The sequence below is a fragment of the Centrocercus urophasianus genome, unplaced genomic scaffold (assembly GCF_019232065.1).
Source record: "Centrocercus urophasianus isolate 14NV4802_14NV808 unplaced genomic scaffold, USGS_Curo_1.0 seq_9, whole genome shotgun sequence".
NCBI lineage: Eukaryota > Metazoa > Chordata > Aves > Galliformes > Phasianidae > Centrocercus > Centrocercus urophasianus.
In genome coordinates this window covers 23,728,067-23,747,087 of record NW_024885532.1, presented here as the reverse complement: position 1 = coordinate 23,747,087, position 19,021 = coordinate 23,728,067, and the positions used below count along the sequence as shown (strand labels likewise).

General features: G+C 45.4%; 2 protein-coding genes across 3 annotated transcripts in view; one reads left to right on the top strand and one right to left on the bottom strand.

Annotated features, from left to right (window-relative positions):
- Positions 1–7,596, top strand: part of KPNA3 (karyopherin subunit alpha 3) — a 53,070-nt gene extending 45,474 nt beyond the window's left edge. For both annotated transcript variants that reach the window (XM_042838900.1, XM_042838901.1), the window contains exons 13-17: positions 274–378; positions 514–585; positions 687–849; positions 3,651–3,745; positions 5,199–7,596. In XM_042838900.1, the coding sequence (XP_042694834.1) occupies positions 274–378; positions 514–585; positions 687–849; positions 3,651–3,745; positions 5,199–5,297 (534 nt within the window). In that variant the 3' untranslated portion in view covers positions 5,298–7,596. The remainder of the gene's footprint in view (positions 1–273; positions 379–513; positions 586–686; positions 850–3,650; positions 3,746–5,198) is intronic.
- A 5,682-nt stretch (positions 7,597–13,278) lies between these two features.
- On the bottom strand, positions 13,279–14,395 carry ARL11 (ADP ribosylation factor like GTPase 11). Its single transcript, XM_042839044.1, has one exon. The coding sequence runs from the start codon at positions 14,175–14,177 to the stop codon at positions 13,608–13,610; it is 570 nt and encodes a 189-aa protein (XP_042694978.1). The 5' UTR covers positions 14,178–14,395; the 3' UTR covers positions 13,279–13,607.
- Between the last annotated feature and the right edge of the window lie 4,626 nt (positions 14,396–19,021).

Here is a 19,021-nt window from a genome sequence, read left to right as displayed (position 1 = left end):
GGTATTGCTGCCAGTGTGTGAAGTAAGTAATACTTTGACCAGTGAATTAATCATATCAATTTTGTAGTGATCTCGTGTGTGTTTGGCTTTCACAGTGCAATAAAACCTTGTCTGTTGCAAGTCCTACTGGGGAAGAAACCTGGAGGCTCTATTTAGAGATGGTTGTGATATGAGTTGAGGTTTTGAAGCTGTTTTTTTTTTCAGTTTGATTTTTTTTCATCTGTTGACTGTTTTCAAAAATGTGTTTTGCTTTTTTATTTTGTTCAATTTTAGGAAGCAGTTTGGTTCCTCTCCAATATCACAGCAGGAAACCAGCAACAAGTTCAGGCTGTAATAGATGCTGGGCTAATCCCTATGATCATACACCAGCTGGCTAAGGTCAGTCAAGCTGTCAGCTATGCAAGTTGTCATCCTCTTTTTATAAACCTGACATGAGGAGTGTGTGATTTTTAATAATGAGCCTGACAGATGTTTCCATGTGGATTTTAATGAGCTATTAATTTTACTCTTCAGGGTGACTTTGGAACACAGAAGGAAGCTGCTTGGGCAATTAGCAATTTGACAATAAGTGGGAGGAAAGATCAGGTACGTATAGTAGGATTTCAGGTTGTCACTTAAACATTGCACATGCAGCCATTTCTAAGAAGCAAAATGTTCAAAGTACTTTTTTTTCTTCCATTATTTAGGTTGAATACCTTGTACAGCAAAACGTAATCCCACCATTCTGCAATCTGCTCTCAGTAAAGGATTCTCAAGTGGTACAGGTGGTGCTGGATGGTCTGAAAAACATCCTGATAATGGCTGGTGATGAGGCTAGCACAATAGCTGAAATTATAGAAGAGTGTGGAGGTATGTGCTTAGTGTGCTTTAAAAAAAATAAAAAATTACTGAATTCTGTTCTGTCTTCTCTTTGCTGTCTGATGTTTAGTACAGAATTTTTGGGACCCTGGGCCATCTGAATAAGCAAATGACACTCTATTCTCTTTATCTTGGTTTAAGGACAGTCATGTTAGAAACAATTAGTGGAGGAACTTTCTGTAGCTAGGTGTTCCTAGGCTTATATGAGAATTGTACTTCATTTCATTTGGTTATTGAATATATTTGGTTTTGCAGTATAACACACAATTCTTGCTTTAGTTCAATGCCTTGGTAGTAGATGGCTGAATAGGGACCTGCTGGTCAAAGTGAGAGATGAAAGAAAATGCACAGGCAGTGTAAGTAGGCATGTGTTGCCTTGGAAGAATACAGGGATTCCATCTGAATGTGTAGAGATGGGATCAAGAAAGCCAAGGCACACATAGAACTGAAACTGGCAAGGGACATGAAAAATAACAAGAGTTTCTCCATTTACATTGGTCAAAAAAGAAAGGCCAAAGGAAGTGTTGCCCCTCTGATAAATGAGAAGGGAGACCTGGCAACAACAGACATGGAGACCACTGACGTACTCAATGTGTCTTCACTCTCTGTCAGCCTTCTTGTGTCCCTGAACCTCTAGGCAGGTTGGGGGAGCAAAATACTTCCCAGTCTAAGAACAGAGCAAATCAGAGGCTGAGTATGTACAAGTCTGTGGGATTTACGTGCATGCTATTGTCTGGAAGGAGCTGGCTGTAGTTGCCAAGGCTCTCTCTATCGTTGCTGAAAATTCATGGTTGTCAGGGGAGGGTCCCCAGTGAGGAACCCTAACATTCCCCCAGAAGGGGAAACATAACTTCTATTTTTAAGAAAGGTAGAAAGGAATATCCAGGGAACTACAGGCTGTTGAACCTCATGTCTGTACCTGGGAAGATCATGGAGCAGATCCTCCTGGACGCTATGTTAAAGCACGTGCGAGATGGGGAGGTGACCCAAGACAGCCAACGCGGTTTCACCAAGGGTAGATGGTGCCTGGTCTATCTGGTGGCTTTCTGTGGTGGAGTGATGACATCAGTGGACAAAGGAAACATAACTGATGTTGTCTGTTTGGACTTTGATGTGGTCTCACACGACATCCTTGTCTCTAAGTTGGAGAGAGATGGATTTGAGTGGTGGAATATTTGATGGATAAGGGTTTGGTTGGATGGTTGCAGCCAGAGAGTTGTGCTCAGCGGCTCTGTGTACAAGTGAAGATGGGGGACAAGTGGTGTGTCCCCATGGGTCTGTCTTGGGACCAGAACTCTTCAGCATCTTTATCAGTGACACAGACAGTGAGATGGAGTGTGCCCCCTCAGCAAGTTTGCTGATGACACCAAGCTGAGTGGTGCAGTTAACACTGTACAAGGGAGGGATGTGATCCACAGAGACTTGGTCAGGCTTGAGAAGTGGACCCGTGTGAACTTAATGAGGTTTGACAAGGCCAAGTGCAACGTGTTGCACTTTGGTCAGAGAAATCCCAGGGATGTGTACAGAGTGAGAGGAAAACTCCTTGAGAACAGCCCAGCCGGACATGAGTCAGTGATGCGTGCTCACAGCCTGGAAGCCCAGCAGTATCCTGGGCTGCATCAGCAGAGGGATGGTCAGCAGTGAGGGGGAAGGCATTGTCCTCCTCTGCTCTCATGGGGCTCCAACTTGTGTACTGCATCCAGGTGTGGGGCGCTTAGCACAAGAAAGATGTTGGAGTGTGCCCAGAGAAGGGCGAAGAGGGTGACCAGAGGATTGGAGCACATCTACAATGACGAAAGGTTGAAGAGGTTGGGTTTGTTCAGCCTGGAGAAGAGAAAGCTCTGGGGACACCTCGTTGCAGCTTTCCAGTGTTTAAGAGAGCTTGCAAGCAGGAGATGGACTGACTGTTACACAGTCCGACAGTGACAGGACAAAGGGGAACGTCTTTAAACTTCTTAAAAGAGGGGAGATATAGGTTAGATGGTAGGCAGAAATTCTTTATTCAGAGGTGGTGAGGCATTGGCACAGCTGCCCACAGAAGCTGTAGATGCCCTGTTGCTGGAGGCACTCAAGGCCTGGTTGGCTGGGGCCCCGGGCAGCCTGAGCTGCTGAGTGGCAGCCCTGCCTATGACAGAGTTGGAACTGGATGGTCTGTGAAGTCCATTCCAACCCAAACCATTCCATGGTTCCATGATAATAATTTCATTAAGGCTAACACATACAAGGAATCAGGCTTTGGGATATTTCAATCTTAGTTTTAATTGATGTAGTGTATTAAGGTAGCATTGAATGTAAATTTGAGAACTTGATGTATTGGAAGCTTTTCTCTTGTGTGTAACACATCCAGTGTTAGGGGACTAGGATTTTAATCTGACTTTAGGATGAGATTTTGTTGCCTTGGTCAAATAAAGCCACTTCCTTTGCTTATGTGCAGAATCATAGAATCACAGAATGGCCTGGGTTGAAAAGGCCCCCCCTGCTATGTGCAGGGTCACCAAGCACTAGACCAGGCTGCCCAGAGCCACATCCAGCCTGGCCTTGAATGCATCCAGGCATGAAACAAAAGCTATGCGCTAGACAACAGTAGTTTTAAAAACAATACTAAAATTCCAAAACAACCAGAAGCACAGTGGCTTTCATCTAAAAAGAGAGACGATTCCCTTATCCTATGTTCCAGTATGTTTCTGTAGTAATGTTTCATGAGTTCTCTTGGTTAGGTTTTTTTTTCTAAAGTAGTCACTAATTCACTCCCAATTAATTTTAAAATTCTTCTCAATTTTTTTTGTGTCCAGGGTTAGAGAAAATTGAAGCCTTGCAACAACATGAGAATGAAGACATTTATAAACTAGCGTTTGAAATCATAGATCAGTATTTCTCTGGTGATGATGTAAGTATGCTAAAGATGGAAAAGTGTATGCGCTGTGCTGTTAGTGCTCTGTTAGTAAGTACGTTGTCCTTGGTGATCTGTTCCATTTGTTGTGAACATAGCCTGTCTGGGAGGTCAAGCTTCCTGCTCCCTTTTCAGTGCTCCTTCCCTGAATTGCAAGTCTTTGAAGAATTTCTCAATTCCAGGAATTTTCTTCAGCAGTATTAAGATGACTGAACTCATTTTGTGTAAATACATTGACACAGACCCAGCATTCATTGCATTGACACGTACATGAACGTATAATTACTTATGATTAGAATCTGAACAGTTCTCTGGCTCTCCTTTTTTTTATTATTTTTTTTTTTTTACTTCCTCATACACCAGTCTTAGGAGCTGGGGAGTGGATCCTTGTTTCAGAAAGATTACTGTATTTCAGCTCTGTAATTGCTCAGTGTGGAATTCACATTGAAGAGAATGAAAACAGAAAACTTTCTGCAGCTGATTGATGTGGACCACCTGATATTTTCTTGCATCCCAATATTTTGACCCAGTTGCCTATGTGATGATTCTGTGGATAGTATCTAGTATCCTCCATAATGGTTCTGAGATATCTGTAGTTAACTGAAGAGCATGATCTTAGTTGGTATAGGTGGAAAAATAGCCTTGTTGAGGTTAGTGCTGCTTTTTGTGCATTTACATTTTGCATAAACTAAAGTAATTTAGTGTGTGCCTAATTGGCTGAATTTACTGCCTTTTTTGGGGATCAAGACTGTACTTCAGATTGTTGCCTATACTGGTAGCACGTTTTCTGGAGTTTCTGAAACTTGTTAGAGATTGTAGAAATTCTGTAATTGGAAGATAGGAATTAAAAAATGTAATGACAGATGAATTGTCAGACAGTAACTTTAAGTTGCAAAATGAGCCTTTGTCATTTTAGAACCACTGCAAACCAATGCAAATCCTGCCACTTCGGGAGCTCCGCATTCTCATAAGATGGCTTCCTATTGAATTAAAGGTGTGCAGACTTAGGCAGCATTGCTTTCAGAAGGCAGAAGTGTTAATTTGTCCACTCACAAACATCTGCAAGCAATTCTGAGACCAGATTCAGTCTTTGTAGTGGTGTTCCCTAGTCCTCCTGCTGAGAATTGCTGCTGTCCCCCAGTGCCTTAGTCCCTCTTTCCAGTTCAGGTGTTAAGTCGCCCAAAGTAAAGAGAAATGTCTTAAGATGAGTCAATTCTGCTCCACTCCAGTGCCAGAGCCCCAAAACCTATTTAGACCTCCCCACCCATAGGGCTCATTTGTGCTTGTGGACAACACACAGTGTGAGGCATGTGGCTGCTACAACCAAATTAATGCTATCACAGTAATACTTAAAATAGATGAACAGATGAACATTTGTGAATCTCTTTTACGAGTACCAAATTGTGCTGGGAACAGATGTTTAACAGATTGCTGTTGTTTTGTTTGATAGATCGATGAGGATCCCAGTCTCATTCCTGAAGCCACTCAAGGAGGTACTTACAATTTCGACCCGACAGCCAACCTTCAAACAAAAGAATTTAATTTTTAAGTTCAAAAAAGTGCAGCGTCTCTGTCCCACACCAGTACGAAGCACCACCAGATGGCTACCAAGTGAAGAAACAAAAGGCTCCAAGACACACATGCCTCTTCGTTTTGATGCTTCTAAAGCAAGCCATGTATCGGTCACTTTGCAGTTGCCAAACGTCACTATCACATGGACTGTAAATGCATATGCATGATCTCTTAAACTGTTTCAGAATTCTTTTTAACGGTCCCAACTACCTTTTTTTGCCTTTTTCCTGGTGCCACATGCTGACAACCGCAATCTGCAGTTCTGTTAAGAAAATTCCATAGTGGTGGCACATTGGCTTTCCACGGAAAAGTAGCTTCTTTGGAAAATGGTGCGCTGTGGATCAAGACACTTTGGTATGATGCATACATTTTGGAAGACTACAGGGGCCCAGTTTGCTCTGAGCCTTCGTCATTGTCCTCCACAAACATATTTTCATATACTTTATGTGGAAGAATAGATTAAAAAACGCAAGCCAAATGATTTCATTGGTGAAACTGAAATAAAAGTAACTTAAGCAAAAACAAACAACAACACAACACTTGGCAATTGATTAAACACTTAAAGCAAACAAAAAAACTACTTCATCTATCAGTAATTGATGTGTGTTCATTAACTGCCTCAGAAACCAGGGTTGGAGAATGAACTGTAGATTTGGACTGGTAAAGCTTTTGCCATTATACCTAATTTTTGAGAACAGCGAGCCCTATTTGACCACTCACTTCAGCCTGTGTGTTCCTGCTGTTTTGAAGTAATCAAATGCTGTGCATGGTATTTTACCTGAGCTACAACCTGTTACGGACTTGAACTTCTGGTTAAGCTGAAAGCAAGAATCCCAGACTGTAGAGAAAAAAAAAAAAAAAAAATCTGTCCAAAAAAATGTATTGGTTAAAAAGAATCTTGCTTTCAACTTTCAGCAGTCAGTATATTTTGTTTTAAATTGATAATTGGATATGGTTGATTCATATTGGGTTTAAACTGTGGAGCTTTCATGTTTACTGTAATTTAGTCTTAATCTATTTTTTACTTAGTAACCAGTGCTTTTGATGATGTGGTTGGCAACAAACCAGCAACTACTTAGAAGCGTCATAAAAGCTTCATTCTTGGAGTATTGGAAGAGTTACTCAGAAACCAGTCTCAAATCTTAGTCGCGCGATGAAACAAGATGCAAACTGGTTGACGTGTGAGGCTGTATGGAAGCTGCCGCCATTCAGCAACAGCCTGATGTGCAGCGCACATTACATAGCTCTACGTAAGGTATGTGAGGTCACTGCTTTAGGAAAATGGCCCGGCCCAGTGGTTTTCAAAGGGATCTCGGTGTCGCTGGGGCGAAGATGGATAATTCCGTAAGCTATCACACAAACTGGTTTTGTTGCTGTTGTTTACTGGGTGTAATTTCCCAATGCGTTGATGTGAAGGGATAGAAAAATCTAAACTAATTTAGTTATTGGATGTGGGTTGTATTTACTGTGATGAAGATAAGGACAGATGCCATCAGAGCTTTGTGGATCAGCTGTTTTTCCACTGATGAACAACGCATAGCAGGTGTGCATTCATTAAATATATATCTGCCAAGGTGGAGCCACTTTAAAGAGCGAGTTGTCTTGTATCCCAGCTGGATACAAGCGTATGTTTAAACTGCAAGATTTTTACTTGCTAGATAATCTGTTTTAATATAGTGGTTTGGCCTCTGATTATTTATAGGTTTTATAAATTTTAGAATCAATTTCTCTTTAAGGTGGCTCAGATTTTTCAACTCTCGTGCACATAAAATTGAGTTGAAGTTCATTGTGCCTTTTTTCTTTTCCCAGAAGTTGAGTTGAAGCTTCATATGGTAACTGCATCCTATTCACACACTATAGTCTAAAACCTTGAAAATGTGTGGTGTTCGCTAAGAAACTAAACAATAAAAAGTCAAAGTTAGGTAAGGTCACAAAGGTTTTGTGGAATTTGAGTTCCGGCAGGTGTTATTGTGAACAAATATTTCCCCTTCTAACTCCATTTCGTTTCCTTCTCTGCCGTATAGACTGACGATTACCCTGCTCAGCCTGTGCTCACTATTATCCTACCGATTACCTACAAATTGATATTAAAGTAATGGTTTTCCACGACTGTGAAGATCTGATCTTTTTCTTGCACTCAGTGCATTATGTTAAAAGTGAACATCGGCGAACTGAGTTCAGGCAAGACAAGGCGTGTGCTCAGTTCTTTCTGTTGTGACCTTATCAGCTTTTGATTGGGATTGCACCATCGCATAGTTAATAAAGGAAACAAAGTATATTGCTGCACTTTTACGTTTTCAGAACAGTGTTTAAAATTGCATTGTTTTTATTATTTTTTTAAACTATCAGTTAAAATAGACTAAAACGTTCTTTCAAAGAGGCATCTAAATGTGTTCCTAATTTTGTATATGGGCTTAGGTTTTGTAACCAATAAAAAGCTGCTATCAAATACTATAAAAAAAAAATAATTCAAGAAGTTATTTTGAAAGTTACGGAACTGCTTAGTCTTTGCAGATCAACCTATAGGGGTTTTTGTCCTTGACTAAGTATTAGTTAGCAGAAGTCCACCTCAACGTCTGCCGTATGTTACAAGAATGAATAAAGTAAGCTAACGCAGTGGTCTCTGGAACTTGGGTACGGAGTTTTATACATTTCTGTAAGGTGTTGCCATAAACGTGTACAGGCGGCGATGGTAGGTGGGCTGCAGCTGATGTGTGTAACTGGGAGACAGTGAGTTCTGCTGCCTGCATGGTGGTCTGTAGCATTGAGGCGCTCACCGTCCTGCTCCACCTCCAGAGATGTCTCCAGGTTCCCAGTGCCACTTGGGATCTGTTGTTCTGCAGTGATTTGCCACGCGGGATGGCAGGCGCCTCTCCTGCAGTGTGCCTTGGGAAGCCCTGGGCAGGGATTCTGTGGCCAAGCTGGGTGGCAGCAGCCCTCACCTCAAGGTATGAGTTCCCCTCTTGGGGTTCCCAAGTGGATTGGAAATGGGCTTTGCATCTTCCTGTGGTATCATGGCCATCTGTTAGCTTCCACTGGGCCCTACCTGACTGACTGTTGGAAAAATGAATGTGTTACTCTAGGAAACATCTTAGAAGGAACAAAAACTAGAAGATACGCTGATCCTCCTCATACTTCTTAAAACACAAGCGTATCATAGAATCACAGAACGGCCTGGGTTGAAAAGGAGCACAATGCTCATCCAGTTTCAACCCCCTGCTATGTGCAGGGTCACCAACCACCAGACCAGGCTGCCCAGAGCCACATCCAGCCTGACCTTGAATGCTGCACTTCCATTTTGTTTGTTTAATCTGCACAACAGAGAAATAAGCATGAAGATCCACTGCAGATGTATTTAAAAGAACAAAACAGAACAAAACACCACCTTAAAATCTCTAAGTATGGCCTATTTTATTACTCTGCTCTGATAATGCCCTTTGGGTTTTGAGTGTTTCAAATGGGTCTTTTCTACCAAAGCAACCTGGTTGCCTTGTGTTCTTTCTGCTTTGTTGCATAAAAAATTGCTCCCTTTTGTGGCAAAATCACACGTGTATTCAAGCAGATGTAGGACAACAAATTATGGCAAGCCATTAGGAAGCACCTCTCGAGAAAGGGAAAAGAAGCAGTGGAGAGCTTGGGCTGCAAGGGGCAATGCTTTGTCACCATGGCCACCACCATCCTGCTGTCCCTGTAATCCAGGGACACAGGTGTGGAAAGTGAACTGGCTGTTCTGTTTCCTGTGGCAAACTGGTTTGTTTTGTGGGTTTTTGTCATGTGCTGAGATGAAGCGTAATGGAGCTCGTGTCTGCACCTTAACTATTTGTGTGCTGATCACCCTTTGTGATCTGTATTTCTGTTTGTTTAATCCTACCTCATGGAGCCAGGTGGGAACTTATGTGAATCCAAAGGAGAAGAGAGGGTGAGATGGAGATGTACTGCGAGCAATCAAGCTGCTTTCAATGTTTGTGCAGGAAGATGCATTTCTTGCCCCCTGATCACATCCATCGCTGTGCCCTGTTCCTCAGCCTTTCAGACAGCTCTGCAGGATTCACTGTGATCAGCACAGCTCCTGGAGGAAATCTTCCAGCTTTCCAGAACTGACTGCTGGAAAACATCACTCCTATCAGCTGGGTGAAGAGACTGGAACAGACTCCCATAGGAATCATAGCTTCTCCTGAACCTCGCTGCCTTTTTAAACATGGAGCAGAGAGGCCAGGTTGGATGTGGTGCTGGGCAAGCTGCTCTAGTGAAAGGTGTGCCTGCCCATGGCAGGGCTTTGGAACTGGGTGTATTTTAAGATCCCTTCCAATCCGGCCCAAAGGCAGCTGCAGAGCTGAAAGGAATGGGTTTGGTCTCTATTTCTACTAGGAACAGTGTCAGCAAGGGAATCTACGTGGGATGTAAGAACATCTCCCATGGGTAGGAGGAGACACACCAGAGAAATACAGAGATTTCAATTTCCGTGCTGGCTAAGGACAAGGTCATGAAGTCTGCTGGCTGCACCGGGTGGAGCTTCCATCAGATCTGTGCACATCCCTGCCTTCTTGGCATCTCCCATTGCTCAATGGGTACCAGAGACTGCATTTTCCTGGGGTGATGAGAGATGCAACCAGTGTCAGCTGCTGCAGGAGCATCCCTCCCTTCTGCCTGCAGTTGGGTCCAGCAGCCACAGCACCCACATTGCCCACCTGCTTCCGTTGTCATCCTTTAATCCCTCCACACGCATTCCTGCAGTGTGAAAACCTCAGCATCTTCCAAGATTTTGTTTTTGCTTTTTTGCTGCCATGTGGATTGCTTGCCTTGCCAGCTCCTGGGCACCTGCTCTGGGTGTCCCAGCTGGAGCAGAGGGCTCTACCAGCCTCGGCCTCAGCAGGCAGCTCCTGGAGAGCAGTGACTGCTGTGGTACGTCAGCAAAGCTGGTCCTGGTCTGCTCTGGGATGGTGTCTGTCTTCCTGAGGAGATCTCCAGCTCAGTCCTTCCAAAGACTGGTTCCTCTGTTGCTAAATCTGGCCTGGGGCTGCATAGGTTTGTCCTCTCACTGGAGAAGCCGATGGCTTTGTGACCCCATCACGATGATGGCTTGGTTACAAAAAGTGAATTTAAGAATAATTCATCAACTCTGTGAACTTCGGGTCTTGTAATGCTTTGCAGACAAGAAGTTGATTGTGATTTAAATGCCATAATCAAGTGTCAGAAAGGTGAGGAAAGCCAATTAATTTAACCCTTGTAAATGCCAAGGTGTATTTAATTGTAATTTATCATTTGTTGTGGCCTTAATTGCACGGCTGGTGTTTAATACCATGTGGCAATGGTGTTTTAAGCAGTGGTGGCAGATGAAGTTTAGCTCCTGTTTCTGTGAGCTACATGCAGTGAAGCTTTATAGGTGGTATTATTTAGGAGGAGGAAATGATTGTACACCTTTTAGGTGTATTAAAGTCATAATGATGACATTTCTCTGCATTTTCTAACAGTTCTTTTGCAAACTCCTATGACGTAAAGCCTAGATGGAGCTCTGAGCACCTGATGGAAATATCGGTGTCCCTGTTCATTGCAGGGAAGTTGGACCAGATGGTCTTCAAAGATTCCTTCCAGCTCAAACGATTCTGTGATTCTGTAATGTTGAGAAAAAAAAATAAGTTATTCTTAGCATTTCTCATTCTCGTTGGCCTTTCTGCCCCAAGGTGTTCCTGTGTCTCTGCCTTACAGCTCCTCTTTGAACCGTCCCTGGGCAGTGGTTCCAGCGTTCCCCTTGACCCCACAAAGGCCCCCTGGTCCTACTTGATCTTGGGATGCTCACCAAAGCCAAGGGGACGCAGGGCTGGGACCCATCAGAGTAGGCCCTGCCTCTTACTAGTTGTTGTCAGCCCTATGAAAAGGTTCCTGGGTCATCAGCTGTATCCTTTCCAACACTGTACATCCTCCTGTATGCATACAGAGATTCTTCTTTTTGGTATCCCCAAAAGAGGTGGCCGTCCTTGGACGTACTTAGAATGGCTGCACAGTGCCTTCAGCAACCTGCTGTAACCTCAGAGCTGGCCCTGCCTTAAGCTGTGCTTTGAAAGATGTCCTCCCAAACTCAGCTGAACCGTGACTTGGCTTCTTCTGCACATAGCTATAACCTATGGCCTGCAGATTCAAGTCAGAGAAAAGCAGATCATATTACCAGCTGAACACTGATGATAAGGCCAGGGAAACAGGGCTGATACAGCTGTGAGGAGCTGCTGGGGTGGCAGCTGTAGGAAGTCAGCATCCAGGAAAGCTGTTGGGAAAGGTTCCCCCGCAGAATCTCCACAGTAAAGAAGCGACGGCCCCGATGGCTTCCTCCAACCCTCCACACTGCTCTCTTTGCACCAGTGAGTTTTGACATGCAGTATTTAAGTGCTGTTGTGCAAGGATTTTATTAGGACAGAGGAGGCTGGATAGATTTACCTGTTCTAACGCGCTCTGCAGCACAGGAGGAATGAACAAAGAAGAGAACCCTGTGGTGTTGTTTCAAATGTTACGAGCCAGCATCGTTCTGGCAGTCTCTGTCTCTACACACCAGGAGCCAGCTGTAAAAGCAGCAGCAGCACAGCGTTTCAATCTGCACTGAGTTTAATACTCTGCTGATCCCACAGAGTCCAATGCCCTATCTTGTACCATGAGAAATGTGAGGCCGCAGCATCAGCAAACTGGGTACGGAATATTTTGGGGCACAGCAGTGTAACAGAGTGATTTGCACTGCACCCATGGGTCTGCTGCTCGAGGACACGATGTGTCCTTTCCACGTGCTGCACAGACAGCCTAAGTTTGCTCATCTTGTGTGAGTGCAGGTGCTTGAGCACTGTTTTATCAGATACAAATAATTCTTCTGTCATGGTGCAGCTAAAAATTATGACATTTTTCACTTGGATTTTTTTATGGAGAACTTCTTATATGTGGTCTTGTCAGATTCTGTTTGTTTGTGACCATTTGAACTCTGCATTCCAGCTGCTGCCTCCTATGAAATGAGACCAACGGCTGGGTTGTTAATTCTTAGCACCATAAAATGCACCGTTAGAAACAGAATAAGACTTCTTTATACATTTTTCTTTGGTGATTGTTCTAGGTTGAAGTTCTTCTGTGAAAGCACTTGATTTCTGCTAGCAAAAACGTTCTACCTTCTCTCTCTCCTTCCCCCCCAACACTTCCATTCATTTTGTAATAGAATTATAGAATCATAGAATCACAGAACATTCCCAAGGATCACGGAGTCCAACACTGGCTCCACAAAGCACCACCCAAAATTCAAACCCTACATCTGAGAGTGTTGTCCAGATGAACTCCTTGAACTCCAGCACTGCCCTGGGCAGACTGTTCCATGCCCACCGCTCTCTGGTGCAGATCCTGTCTCTAGCCCCCAGTTGCCCCTCTCCACCATCTCTGTAGCCCTCCTTCAGATGCTTTCTAATAGTTTTATGTCCTTTTTGTACAGTGGTGCCCAAAACTGCATCCAGTGCTCGAGGTGAGGCTGCTTCACTGCAGTGTAGGGCAGACAATCCCTTCCCTCAGCCATCTGGCAATGCTGTGTTTGATGCACCCCAGGATACGGTTGGCCATTCTGTCTGCCTGGGCACACGACTGACTCAACCCTGACTAAGAGAATTTTGGGTGCAGGGAGCCCTCAGGCATAAATCTTATGGCTCCTTGCCCCCGTGGCCTCAGTGAGAGCAGATGGAGCCCTCACTGCAGCAAGGGCTCCTTGCCCCAACCTGAGCTGCACATGATGAGCATTTTGGGTGCCCAGGACGTGGTGAGCATGGGGAGCCCTTTGGCTCTCAGTCTGCCCACACAATGGTTTCACCTGATTTTAAGATATCCCAGAGATGGGGCTTCACCTTGACCCCCAGTGTCTTGCCATGCAGGCATTTCCAAACACTCAGAAGTCCAAATTTAATTTCTTTATATTTAAATATAATCCAAGGGAAAACAGGTGCCATTTTCCTGAAAACAGCATTCACTAAAAATAACAGAAGGAAAGAATGAACCAAGACAAGAATCACAGAATGTCTTTGGTTGGAAAGGTCCTTTAAGTCCTCTAGTTCCAACCCCCAGCAAACAAGGAATTAATACACACGCATTGTCCATCAGCACTAATCCTGATTGACTTCCATGGCTTGAAGATCATACCCACAGGTGACATCTTACAGCCGAACAGCTGCTGCAAGTCCTGCTCCACCAGGGTAGTAGTGTGAGCTGGGAGGAAAACAAAACCCTTCTGTCCCTTGTAGACACATCTGGCAGAGCAGAATCCTGTTCTGAATCCGGTTCAGCTGAGGGGCTGCTCTAGGGCCAGGGATCCCTGCCTCACGCCCCGGAGCAACTCCCCCAGCACCCCCAGGATGTCTTGCAAGCCCTGCCCAGTGTGGGCACTGCATCCCCGCAGCAACCATGGGTGCCCTGCCAGCCGTCCCCTGCACAGTTGCTGTCCCAGCTCAGCGGGAGCCATGGCCCCTGGCAGCTCCTGCTTGTTGGCCAGGAGGAGGACAGGGACCTCAGCAAGACCAGGGTGGCCCAGGGTCTCCTCCAGCACCGCCAACGCTTCAGGCAGCCGAGCCGTGTCTGCGCTGTCTAGCACAAAGACCAGGATGTTGGTGTCCTCCAGGTAGTGGTGCCAGCTGGCCCGGAGGTTGGGCTGTCCCCCAACGTCCCAGAGGTTGAAGGACATGCCGCAGGGCGTCCGCATGGCCTCCACGTTGAAGCCCACGGTTGGGCACGTCTCCATGGCCTGGCCGCCCTTCAGCTGGTACAGGATGGTGGATTTCCCAGCGAGGTCGAGGCCCAGCATGACCACACGCGCGTCTCTTTTGCGCCAGCCTTTGGAGAACAGCTTCCCCATCGAGACACTGTTGCAGCCAGTCAAAAAATATAGCTAAAATAAAACGTATTTCTTGGATAATATCAGTGAATAGCAGAGCACTCCGTCCTACCTCCCTTAGGATTGCTGAAGGAGGAAACAGGCAGCCGGCCCTGGCTTCTCCGCGCAGCTAGACCAAGGCAGAGCTGTTATTTCACAGGCATGGAGCGGAGCCAAGGAGCACAGCCCAGAATTACGGCTTCTGCACTCCCGCCCCGCCGCCTCCTGCCTCCATCCCGCCCACAGCCCTCTGAGAGCTCCGCCAGCATCCCGCAGGAAGAGCCGGGCACAGCACGCTTCCTCCCAGCGGGGCAGGAATACACCAGCTTTTGTTCATTGGCTTCTCGAGGGGAAATCCACCCCCAGCCGGACAGGAGGAAACCCGGGCTGCTCTGGGAATGTGCTGAATCACAGCTCAGGGGTGTGGATTTCAACACGAGCCACAAGACAACCGACAGTTTGCAGTCTTACGATCGCACAACACAAATCTCAGTTCGGCGTTGGTTTTCACGACCTGCTGCACGGTGCTGATGGATTTAAAGAGATGCATGCAGACAGAAATTTTAGTGTTTGGCAGAAATACGACCAGCACGAAAATCCATAAAACTTATTGCATCAAGATGCTCACTGCATTTTGACTTCCGTAAGGCAGTCAGTCCTCTGACACTGGGGGTGGGGAAAGAAATCTCTGTTCAAAAAGTTTACCAAGATGGCACCACTCCAACTTACACACCAGAGGCAGAAACGGGCTGCTGAAACAGCAGAGCTTCTTGTGCAAGAGCAGCAGGTGGCAGCCAGCAGAGCCTGGCAAAGTGGATGGTACCCCCATCCGGTGGGTTTCTTGCCCTACAGCTGCTTGAAGGCACGCTGTGCTGAAGCAGCCATAGATCTGCAGAGCAGAGCAGCGCTCTCCAGGTTTCCCAGAAGGAAATGTGATTTATGTGTTTCTCCCCATGCATCAGCAGGAGATGTAATTTCCTGCGTGCTGCTGTGCCTGACAGCTCCATGTCACATGGCACCACTGCTGGGACAAGCCCAGCACTGCAGCATAGGGAGGTGGCCGTCTGGACCTACAGACAACTTTGGCAGGTGTTCCTATGAGAAAAGGCTGAAGCACACCCCATACAGCTGGGGCTGGGAGGTACTGGGACCACCAGAATACAGAAACAGGAAAAGAGAACTACGATAAGGAGCGCAGTGATCCTAACCCTGCAGCCCAAGGGCTGCCCAGTGGCCCGAGTCCTTTTCCTTAAAGGAGTTAAATCGGTGCCTGGCTCCTTAACCTATTTCTCCTCCAATCTGAGGAAACCTTCCTCCCATGTTGCCTTGGGCTGTGAGATCAGCACAGTGGGTATTTTGTGATGTGCCAATGCGTGCCACGAATTGCCCCTTGAATCTGTGTTTCTCTGCCTTTGCTGCTGCTCTGCTCTGAGGCTGGACGAGTGGTACGGATGATCTGTTTCATTCTCATATCCCTGGCAATGAACACAAGTCTACTCATTTTCTTTCTCCCTGCCACTTGTTCTAATCGTGGAGGTGCAGTAGATGCCTGCAGAGTCTGATCCACCCACAGCTGTGCTATAAAGGCATCATATTCCAATAAATAATACATGGGTGCAATTGCAATTCTGTGTAAGAGAGAAAAGAAAGTAAAAGCAGATGAGACAAGCTCTGAGTGAATCTATTGCTGGAGCAGGAAGGCTGTACACTAAATAATTCAGAAACTGTGTTCAGAGGTGAGGGCAACCCTTACTCCAGCTATATCTTTTGTGGGCAGAACAAATGCTCTCACCTTGTTTTTCATGTCTCTGAAGCGAGGATGGCGGTAGTTAATTCTGCTTATAATTAATAGATTCATAGAATAATTAAGGTTGGAAAAGACACTGCGATCATCTGGTCCAACTGTCAGCCCATCCCCACCATGCCCACCATCCATGTCCCTAAGTGCCACATCCACACAGTTCTTGAACACCTTCAGGGATTGTGACTCCACAAATTAAAATATAGCTCTGACTGTCTTGAAAAGCCTGAATCTCGATTCTTCAATTATTTCTAGTGTGTCTAGGTGAAAAGGGAGGAAAAAAATGAGCAAAAAATGTTATCTGAGCCAAAAAAAGGCTTTTGCTCAATCCTTTCTTGTACCTTTTACTATTTGCTCCTCCATCTGTTGAGCATCAAAGTTTTGAAGCTAAGATAGCTTTTTTTATACACTGTTCCTTCAGTTTCTGTTAAAAGGAAGCCCTACAGAGGGAATCCACACTGCCAACCTATTTGTTCTACGTATAGGTAGCTTCTTATCTGAAACTGTTTATACTATGGGAAGTAAAAATCACAGCTTGCAGGTAACTTGGTGAGGCTCTTCTCTGTAGATCTATCAGGATGAAACTCTGCTTTGAAATACCCAAATCCGGGTTTCTTTTGTACCTTTCTTTATGATACGATGGATGAAAGCGAAGAAAACCCGTGACAATTGATTTTAACTGCATTTTCTCGTGCTCACCACACAGTGTCACTGTTGCCACACTTTTCTCAGAGAAGATGCTGTCTCCAGAGGCATCAAACAGCTGCGGCCAAACCACTGGTGCTGGAGCTCCCTGCTTTGGTGAGGGGAGGGCTTCCTTTGGCATCCTTCTGTGACCGGATCTTTGAAACAGGTTTTCCTGAACAGCTCTCTCTCTATTTTGTGAACCTATTTATAGAACGATTTGGGTTCAAAGAGACCTCAAAGAACATCTAGTTCCAACCCCACTTCACATTTGCAGGAAGCTGACGGCGAGGACTGCAGAGCAACACGAAATCAGGTGGCAGTCATAGGTGATATTTAGCTTCAGATCATTTCATCTGGCATCACATGCTAGGACTCTGCAGCTAACTAACTGATGGAAAAGGTTATGCTGAACAAAGAGGAGATAAACACAGAAGAATTTTCGTATCCTTTAACATTGAGATTTGCCATCACGACTCTGTGCTGTAGTTGCTTACAGTGCTGCAGATACAGACAGATCTTTTTTATCCAAAGCAGACAAAAGGCAGTGCATTCTATCTATTCTTTTAACGTGCTCCTAGGAATGAATCTGATGATTCAGGTTACAGTAGGGCTCGTGGAGCAACTCAATGCTGTGCTATTGTTCCTTTTGAACTTCAGATGCTCTGAGTTTAATCACTGGAGAAAAGCATTTCATCTGCTCTGGTTATCAGAAGAGATGCAAGTCGAGACGATCAGTGCGAGAGAGATAGCAGCATCTCAGCTAACTCACCCTGAGCTAACTCATCCAAGTCAGCAATGAGTTACAGACATTGGCAGCACGCCGTGTTATGCAATAATTGTTTCTATTCTTAAAGCAAACAAAAAAGCCTCTAAATATCATTATTTGGCCCGGTTGATCTGTTTAGCACCTTTCTAAAGTTTCCAGTCTGTCATAACTTTTCCAAGACGGATATAAGGCTTCATATCCCCTTTCCTTCTGGAAAAAAACACAATGAGAGAAGAGTGGTTTTGTTATTGTTTGCTTTTATGAGAAGGAAAACAAGGGAACAGAAAAAGAACAGAAGTAAGCAGCATCCGCTGGATTATTAAGTGAATTCCGCTTCTTATAAAGCACTTGTATCTGTTTCAGCCCATTGTAAAGCTCAGGCACCAGTATGAAGTAACTGCAATTACCCTGAGGTGTTTAAGGACTTGCTGCACGTTACTAACTAGCAATAACACCAAGAAACCTGAACCCACGTGAATAAAAAAACTCCACTGGATGCTGTGTACCAGTACTTGCTTCAAAAAAATGGGTTTCTCTATATGATCAGGGAGGTTGTGGATGCCCCGTCCTTGGACGTGTTCAAGGCCAGGTTGGACGGGGTCCTGGGCAACCTGATCTAAATGTTTGTGTTTGGTGGCCCTGCTAGGCAGGGGGGTTGGAACTACATGATCCTTGAGGTCCCTTCCAACCCAGGTGATTCTGTGATTCTGTGATTCTGTGATTCTGTGATCAGCAGATCTTTTCCACAGTTCTAAATAGGATCAAAGTTCTGTTTATGTAGCCTCACCTTCTCACCATCTCCTAGCAGTGTCAGAAAGGCAGCTATCCTCAACAGATTATTTGTTTGTGGGGACAAAAAGATGAGCAGAAAACAGACACGTGTAGGCACTGCTATTTCTGCAGCAAAAAGAAAATCATCAGTGTGTTTGGGTATACTGTAGCAATCCCCTTTCTGGCTCTTTTAGAGCTTCCCACTGAGGCTCTGACTACACTTTTCCACATATCTTATTTATGCTTTGACTTTGCAGCTCGATGCTGCACAAGCTACCCAGCAGTGTCTTCCCAAGGCCACAGCAGCACAGCATGCAGGAACTTGGCAGGGAACATCTTTCTACCCCTGGCCTCCTGCTGTGCCTTCTCTGCCTCGTACTCCAGGGCAGAATTTCTTCAGCATCGCTGATTCCCTCTCACAGCAACCCTTCTGGATTTGACTCCTTCGGTGCTGAAATTATGATTACTCTTTAATGTACTCTTTCTTGTAAGCTGGCCATACCCAAACACAGGCTGATGCCTCTTGCAGGCCCTGCCATGCTGCTCCACAGCTCCCATCAGTCAGCTCCATCTGAGGGTGGTGATGCACTGGAACAGGTTGCCCAAGGAGGCTGTGGATGCCCCATCCCTGCAGGCATTCAAGGCCAGGCTGGATGTGGCTCTGGGCAGCCTGGTCTGCTGGCTGGCGACCCTGCACATAGCAGGGGGTTGAAACTGGATGAGCATTGTGGTCCTTTTCAACCCAGGCCATTCTGTGATTCTATGATTCTCTCTGCTGTCGCAAGCCCCCGCTGCCCCGTG

What these genes read in the sequence shown, in the direction of transcription:
- ARL11 (XM_042839044.1), bottom strand. Translation starts at nt 14,177, where the DNA reads ATGGGGAAGCTGTTCTCCAAAGGCTGGCGCAAAAGAGACGCGCGTGTG.